The following is a 9,140-nucleotide window of genomic DNA, read 5'->3' on the forward strand; positions in this document are numbered from 1 at the left end:
TAGTGAACAAATATCTGCATCATTCATCGGCAGGGACGCCAGATATCCAGCAGAGGGCAGCGTTTCACCACAGTTAACGTGCAAACAGGGTCAATTTAGTTTGATGGAGTCCAAAAGAATTTCTCTTTTCAACCATCTAGTTTCACTAATACTAAACCAGAGACAGAAATAGAAACCAGTCAGTAAAACCAGCAGGTGCAGTGATTCTGCACTTCCCTGCATTTTAATGTCGCATCTGTGAACATCTGTGTAAAAAGTCACTTGGTACATTTACTGTAATACTATGGCATATTAAGTGTAGTTTGAGCAGATGATTTGAATTTAAGAGACTTTCTATTTTTCTTATGCTACATCTCTGAGAGAAATACTGTGCCTTTTGTTGTATAACATTTATCATTATAGCTGAAGTTACATGTTAGTACTTGCTGATAAAGGAATGAGTTTTTGTTTTTTTAAAAAGAGAGGGATGACTTTTCCAGATATTTGCTGAAACTTTTTACAGGAAATCACTACTTGGCAGGTGTAAAACAGCATTTTATGGTTTGAATTGTCCCTTCAAAGGTATTTCAAATAGTAAAAAAAAAAAAAAAGACTGGGTGAGGTACAGTCTGCCACATATAACCACAATGAATGAAATCAAGTCCTTTTGAGACATATATGGCCTCTCAGTCACAAGAACGAACTTGAAATCACTTTTGAGTAGGTGTAGTAAGACTGCATTTTATGGGTTAAATAGTCCCTTTAAATGTATTTCAATGAGTGGAAAGAACAGAGTGAGCCATTCTCTGTAATATAAAACCATCATGAACGATAGGGGCTGAGACCACTTTTTCACAAGTGTAAAACTGCATTTTTATAGGTTTAATCGTCCCTTTAAATGTATTTCAACTAGTAAAAACGACAGGGTGAGTTATGCAGCCATCTGTCTTTGAAGCATATAACCTTTCAGTCACAAGATATGAGCGAAGATCACTTTGACCTTGACAGATGTAAAAACTGCATTTTATGTGTTAAATTGTTCCTTTAAAGGTATTTCAATATGTTAAAAGGACTATCATCGTCACTTCAAACCCAACTGAATGACATCAAGTCAATTTGGGGAAATTATAACCTTTCAGTTACAATATAAATGCTGCAATTAGTTTTTGGCAAGTGTTAAACTGTATTTTAGGGGTTGAATTGTCATTTCAAAGGTATTTTAAAGACTATGTGAGCTATAATCTGTCACATAAAGCCGTCATGAGTGAAATCAAGTCATTTTGAGGCACGTATAACCTTTGAATCGCGATAGGAGCTGACGTCACTTCTCGACCTACACCGGACTACATCTCCAAGAATCCTACATTCACTTCAGGCGGATTTTGATCGCGTCATATACACGCGACCCTAACAAACCTTCGTAGCTAGCTAGCTAAATGACGATGTTAATCATGAATGGCTGTTTTATCAGAACTAACGTAGGATTGTGAGGGTGACAATGATTTCAGTGAGCTATATTCTGATGTGCGGACAGTTCCTGCTGCTGCTGACGGTGATTTTGTTGCAATGTCTGGAAGGAATTCACTCCCAAAACTCATCGACGTCGGAGACTCCTACAACTAACGTTAACGCTCCGGGAGCTACTTCAGTCCCGTTCAGCGAGCAGCTGCCAGAAATCGTGAAATATGAAATACCAGTGGAAAGTACGACGAATAATACGGAGTACTATGAGTACAGACCCCCGTCACCAGTCGTCCTCTGCAGCTATCTGTAAGTAACATGTAACGTAGCGGTAGTTTTGCCAGAATGTTAGCCTTAGCTAATGCTAACTAGGAGCAGCCGGTGAGACTGACAAAGCTTTTAGAGATCTATCAAATCATGTTTACTTGTACATCCAGAATCCCAAATTCTAGCCCTCCTTTGCTACTTTTAAAATGTAACGTATTCAATAAGTCTTTACTCTAAACTTTTATAGTGTAAAACATTTGAGAGGTGTTGTGTACCATTTTATTTCGTATACTTTAAGTAAAAGAAGGTTTCAGGCTGACAGTATCTTGTTTGCCGAATTTACTGTGAGGTCATAATATGACATAATGGGCCCTTAATCTTGTTCTACCTACTATACGTTTAGCGAATTATTTAGGGGATTGTAAAATGTCAGATATTATTAATGCAGTTTGGCGAGTGTTCTCTACTTTAAACATGTAATTACATTTTCAGTGTCCTGTCATAGATTAACCCTTTGAAACCTGAAACAACATCATTTTTCAACATAGGAAAAAAAGGGCAATGAGCAATTTGGTAAACATACCACACATTTTAAAACATTATTAGATGTATAAACTTTATTGTTTTATTTTCTTTTACTTTTTTTTTAAAGGGACAAGGGCCTAGACAAAAAGCTAGGAGAAAAAACAATATAATTATCACAATTAAATATTTTAAATTATGTTAAAGAATTATTATAATTCCTAAGCCATTTTTGTTTGTTTACTTTCTTTTCCCTTTTTTTGTTTTGTTTGTTTGGTTTCTACTAATTTTCAGGTCATTTGCTATCAATTTCTGGCTCATTTTGGGGTTATTTGTTCTGTCATTGCTCATGGCCTTCTTCCCATGTTTTAAAAAAAAATCAAGTCAATGTGTTCAGGTTTCCAAGGGTTAAAAGTCTTCAGTCTTCACGGTATTGGCATTCTAGCTTACGTCCCTCCATCTTTTTTTTTTTTTTACATTCTTATGATGAAGACCTGAGGAGTTTATCTACTGTCAAGATCCTGTAGATCATGCAGGTAACCACAGTGCCTTATTGGAGTTGGGCCATGGCTGTGTCGGGGTAAGTGTTGTTATTTTAAAGAACATTGTGTGTGGTCAATCACCCTGCACTAAATTGATTTACTCTTTCTGTTTTAGTGGGGTGGCCAGACTGAAAAAGAGGTGAACCACACTCAGGTTATCTGCACAGCACTTGATGGTATCGAGTGTGCCGGACGCAGAGAGTTCCTCAGAGGACACGTACCCTGTATCAAGTAAGATGCCCTGCCAGATAGTTGTGCATGTGCCAAAACTGTCACACAAAAGTTTTGCAAAAAAGTATTGGTTTAAAGGTATAGGCCTACTATGCAGGACCCCCCCCCCCCCCTAATTCAGAAATTTGGAAATAGGGAATTTGGAGCCCAGGTCAATGCCTTGAGCTCTGTCACATTCTTTGGTTCATTTCTGAACCATTTTTGCAGTGTGGCATGGTGCACTGTCCTGCTGTGGAGGACTGCTGCCATCAGGAAGTACTGTTGCCATGAGGAGGGTTCTTGGTCCACAATGGTTTTTGGGTGGGTAGAACGTGTCAAGTGGCATCCACATGAATGCTAGGACCAAAGGTTTCCCAGTAGAAAATTGCTTTGTAGCAAAACGATCAGTGTTATTCACTTAATCTGTCAGTGGTTTTAATGTTTCGGCTGATCGGTGTATATGTCCTGATTGAGGGCGAGTTGACACCTGTGACTTTCTATGCAGTTCTGACTGTCCGTTTTAGTTTGTTCCTGTCCTGTTCAGTGGCTGATCCAAAACACAGAGATGATTGTACAAACAACAGACTACTGCAGAGTAGGACTGGCTCAGCAACTGAGGCAGGCTGAGTATACTCTCTGCCTGGCCTTCTTTCTGATGCTGGAAAATACACTTGAGGTCCTGGGAGATGGAGAATCCCAGAAAAGGGTTTTTACAGTATGATGAGAGGGGACAGAGTAGGGAGCCAGCTGTTTAAAATCTCCATCTTTAAACAGAGTTGTCACCATCCCGGATGAGACAGATTATCATTTTCTCATCTGCAAACTTGAGGAGTTTGAAGACTTATTCTGAAAGAATCAATGAAAAACAATTATTGGCTGTCCCGTAGTTTAATCCTTTGGGGTAGAGTAAGTCAGATGGTCCAAAACCCAGCACCTAATGATTATCTAGCACTGACAAAGTTGTGTGATGTTGTATGTTGATTGTCATCGTAAGTAGTGATACTTAGATTGCTGAATCTCAGATGCTGAGATCACTACTGATTATTACTTTGGTTTCCAAAAAATAATCAGTAGTGCGGCACTTCTTCTGCCACTAGACGGCAATACCTGTGACCAATCAAACCTGAAGCACTTTTTGCACTTACTAAGGGTTTTTGTCCTTAAGTCTAAATTCTTGCTTGTGTTGTGCGTCGCTTTGGATAAAAGCGTCTGCTAAATGAAATTGTAGAATTGTAGAATTGTAGAATTGCTTCCAGTGGCTAACTCATAAGGCTTAAATCAATAACAATCCAAACATATAAAAATCATAGCATAGTATAAAAATCAGAATAATATAAACATTTAATCATTATAACCATAAAATAAAGTATTAACAAATTTCAGTTTAAATATATTAAAATGTATTTAAACATTCTTTTATCTAAAATTCTTTTGATTAGTAAATTTACAGAAACATTAAAATAATTCAAACATAACACTAAATTAAGCCATACGTGTTACAAAGTAAAATAATCATTTACATTACTTTTTTTACCCTATTGTTTCGCTAAATACAACATATATACTTTATATTTACAATGTAACCGCTCCCTGCCCTCTCCACTCAAGTCCTGACCTGGATGTTTGTTGTTGCTATGGCAACAGGTCTTGGCTGCTGCTATCATCTACAGGCTACTTTTTCACCAACTGCTAAACAGTCAACCATAAAATTGTAATTTTGCTCATTATATCCGAATTAATAACATCTACCAATTGTTATACTCCCCAAAACCTTAACCAGTGTGTTGTTACAAGCCAAATTGTCGCAATAAAAAAAAGCTTAAATCCTCAAAGATGCGCTAGCCTTTTGCGACTGTAGTGTACGCCAGTGCTCATCATAACCTAAAGTTATAATATAATTTTCTTAAACCATACAACAAAATATAATAAAACACACTGACAGATTAACCAGTAAACATGGCCTACTGTACTGAAAAAATATGAGGGTGCTTGAGTTACGTTTACTCACCTAAAATGATTTAAAAAAATTATCTGCTGTCCCTCAGTTGCCTTTCTACTTCCAATGGCCAACTGAAGAACGCAACCAGAACCCCATTTATAAAGTCCGACTTATTACCAGCCTTTCCTGTGGCCACAGGAAGTTGGTGACCCACTGACAGGTGGAGGCTGGCACAGTGAGCTGGGCGATGATGGTGTAAATTGCCGAACTTTAGTCTACAAACAGGATCCTTGCATATATCTCAGGGTTGTCAAGATGTCATAGGGTGTGGTGCAGTCCCATGCTGTCTGCATCATCCACTGACATGTTTGCCTGTGAGACAAACTGCCGGGGGGTCCGGCAGGGGGCCTGTGATGTCTTTCAGGTAGGTCAACACCAGTTTCAGAAAGAATTTCATAACCAGAGACGTCAGGGGAAGGAGCTTGTTGTCATTTCATATTTGGTAATGTTGTCATTGCAAACATGGTAAAATGCATTTTGCTCAAGGCACCACTGTGCGCAAGTAAAGTCTCTTAGACCTACTGCCAACTCTTGTAGTCTCTATAAAAACAGGTAAAATATCATTCTGACTGAGGACTCCCTTTGATTTGAGTAATATAACATCACACATTAAATCCATCCCATCCAATTTCCTCTCATTTTTAATGTTTTTAAACTTGTAAAATGTCTTTTTCCTTTCTAATGTAATATTTCAGTATATAACACCCAATACTTGATTAAATGTAAAGGCAAAGACCCTTATTTAAAAAAAAAACAAAAACTACTATGCATCTCAAACAATAAGTGTATGTGCTCTGAGTAAACTTGAAATCTGTGAAAATGCGTTGGAGACGGTTGGAGAGACTGAATACATATTAAACATATTCATAACGCAACTCAGATTACAGTTCTACATCAAAAAAACATGCTGTGTTCATTGTCAGAGGTGTTTCCACCCACAAATCCAGTTGAGAATTTTAGAAATTGTGATTGCGTTGATTCAGATGAAAATCTATGGATTCATGACATCACCACCAGAGGGCAATGTGTACTTATGTATAAAAGCACCACTTTTTTGGGGCTGTTATTTCACAGTACATCGTGTTCTCCCAGCATCTCTCTGCATTCATCAGCACATGAGCTTAATCTGCGTAGTTTCTGCATAGAGATCAGAGAGATGCAGCGGCTGGACACAATCAAAGCAGCACCTGCACAAAGACACTACTGCTACCTACTGCAGCACTTGAATAAATGCTGCCTTTGTGAAGCATGTAATATTCAGTTCTTCTCTGACTAAGTCCGCCCATTACACTGTGCACAACAGGTGCTTCTTTTGTTGTGTCCGCTCGTTGCGGATCAGAACTGCAGGTGTTTGTCTGGCTTCTTATAAAAAGTAATTTGGTTGTTTAATCATTATCGTGTATTTCCATTATTTCGGTTTGAATATTGGCATAATTATTTGATAACTTTACATTTCACATCAGCAGTTTTAGGAGTCCAAGATATTAAGATGGACCTATTATGCTCATTTTCAAGTTCATACTTGTATTTAAGATTTACACAGGCCGATGTCATGTTATAGCCAGAGTAGGAAAAAATGTTTGAAAGCAAGTTTTTTTGCTCACTTTTACATACTTTTACCGCATTTATACTTCCAAAACCACACATTGCGATAATAGGGCTCCTTTAAATGGTGTTGAAATTAAATGTGTGACATTTAACATTCATGATTTCTTTATTTTTGCATGTATTTGGACATTCATATTGCCTTAAATGTTTTATTTTGTACAGATACACCGGACACTATTTCATCACCACGCTGCTGTACTCCTTTTTCCTGGGTTGTTTTGGTGTTGATCGTTTCTGCCTGGGTCACACTGGCACTGCTGTGGGGAAGCTGCTCACCCTGGGAGGCCTGGGAATCTGGTGGTTTGTGGACTTGATCCTGCTCATCACTGGCGGCCTGATGCCCAGCGATTACAGCAACTGGTGCACCTACTACTGAGAGACACAGCAGAGTGTGACCGAGGACTTTGGCCACTTCTCTGCCAGACTTAATCCGTGAAATATTGAGAACTCCAATGATGAGGCATCAGCCAGCCATAGTTATGAAACTGTGGGCTGGCTCTGAGGGGATTTACAGCTCTGCTGTGCAAAGAAGAGTTCAGGGACCTCCTGAGGACTCCTACAGGGTTCCCAGGGCTCCCGAGGAATAATTCAATTTAATTCTAATTTAATCCACTTAAAATTCCCCACAGAATGCATAAGAATGACTGTGGTATTCACAGCTTTCACCAGACCGTCAGTGATGGCAGCACTACTTCTGAGTATTAAATGTCAACTAAGGTCATTCTCATATTGTAGATAAGTTCGTTTTGTCCAATACCAAGGATATATTGTTACCTTTGAGTTCTGATCTGCTTCCCGATGACACTGACTGATACAGAGTAGGACACAAGTACAACACGCCTGGATTTTGGGTGATTTATTTGGGAAAATCACTGCATTCATATGGTGGCTTGCACGTATTGTGTTTCCATGGTTACCAAATGATTTGCATTAATATTTATACAGTCCATTGCTTATACAATTGCCTCCATAACAGCTGAAGAGCAGTGGAGGGATTAACAGTAGTTTGTGCTAAAGTAACACCATTGTGAAATCAGGTGTTTGTTTGGCTTTCACACCACAAACAAACTGAATCGTATCAGGCTGAGGCCACCGAAAAAGAAGGTTGTCTGTCCAGTTCAAAAATTCAAAGGCGAGTCGAAGTTGATTCATTAATGGTGTTGAAGCAAAACAAACCAACCAACCACAGGATCTTGTGATAATAAATGAGTTAGGGTCAAGGTCCAGACACGCCAAACCAAAATCAAAGACATAGCCATGACGAAATCCCGTGCTGCTTCGCCTCACGTCGCCATCTCTCGGCCAAAAAGTTGCAAATGAACACACCGAGCCAACAGCCAACCAGTGCGTATGTTTTGCACCAATGTGAAATTAAACATCCCTCCATACCAGCTGATGGCGGTCATCTGTATTCATTATTCAAAAAGGGAAACCAAAAGAGCGTCTTTATGCTAGTTAGCCAGTTAGCACGTTAACAACACAACCCATTGGTGAAAGACCAAAGCATATTTACCAACAACCCATCAGGAAACATTCTTGCTAAAGAGCTCGATGGCTAAAGAAAAACAATCTTTCCTCATATAACAAGTTTTTTTTTCAACCTCTCTCCCTTTTGACCTTAGTCGTTTGTTACTCTCCTCAAATCCGTGTCTCTTCTCGTGTGCTGAGCTGAACGGCCAATCAGAGCAATTTCATTCACCAACAGGGTCCATAACTGAAAAAAAGCTGGCGAGGGCCAGTGGTGCGAAACACAGCAGAGACAAGGGCCATGGATGCTCACCAACACCCCAACTTTGACCCGCAGCCGACCGTAGGTTTGGTGTGTCAGGGCCTTTAGGCTGACCCCTAACTCTTACTTAAGATTATTTATTAAAAAATATTTGTGTGTAAATATTTTGTAAAAGCACTAACAGTTAACGATATCATCACAATATTGATATTGAGGTATTTGGTTTAAAATATTGTGATATGTGTTTTTCTCCATATTGCCCAGCCTTATGTACAGAACGCCCCTTTTTCTCCCTTTGTACATGTTTGTTAATGCTGTATGTTATATAAGGTTCAGTTTCAGTCTATACTAGAAATAGCTGTTATCAGTTTTTTCTTTATGAGCTCTTCATGACACTGGAGAACTTAATTAAACACATAAGACTCAGCGTAGCATGTCTTTCTTGCTGTCATTATTTGAAAATATCGCCATGTAACATCATAGCTTCTTTTATAATGTCTGTCCAAGACAGCAATATAGTGCCATTACGCCACCTCGCCATTCTGTATATAAGGTATGATCAGGGTATGGGGGGACAGAGTCGTCTTGCCTTTAAGCCAGCAGGAGAAGTAACAGCAGACCTGAAATCCCGCCAACTGTTCTAAAAGTGGCCCCAGTTTGGGATTTGATGAATACCTGGTGTGAAATTTTAGAGTCGCTGTTTGCATACATAATAATATTGCATGCTAACCAGGAAGGCTTCGTCCCAGTTTAACTCCGAGCAATGATCTCAGAACCATTGTGTCATTTCCTGAGGGCCACGTCCTACACGCAGTTATCATCA

The 9,140-nt window shown here is 39.0% G+C and overlaps 1 protein-coding gene across 1 annotated transcript; it reads left to right on the plus strand.

Annotated features, from left to right (window-relative positions):
- Window positions 1-1,375: 1,375 nt before the first annotated feature.
- tm2d2 (TM2 domain containing 2) lies at window positions 1,376-8,748 on the plus strand. The gene is made up of 4 exons (XM_042488182.1): window positions 1,376-1,749; window positions 2,722-2,809; window positions 2,887-3,002; window positions 6,751-8,748. Exons 1-4 carry the CDS (start codon window positions 1,478-1,480, stop codon window positions 6,962-6,964), a joined length of 690 nt encoding a protein of 229 aa, XP_042344116.1. The 5' UTR covers window positions 1,376-1,477; the 3' UTR covers window positions 6,965-8,748.
- The last annotated feature ends 392 nt before the right edge of the window (window positions 8,749-9,140 follow it).

Source organism: Plectropomus leopardus, chromosome 6 (assembly GCF_008729295.1).
Source record: "Plectropomus leopardus isolate mb chromosome 6, YSFRI_Pleo_2.0, whole genome shotgun sequence".
Lineage (NCBI taxonomy): Eukaryota > Metazoa > Chordata > Actinopteri > Perciformes > Serranidae > Plectropomus > Plectropomus leopardus.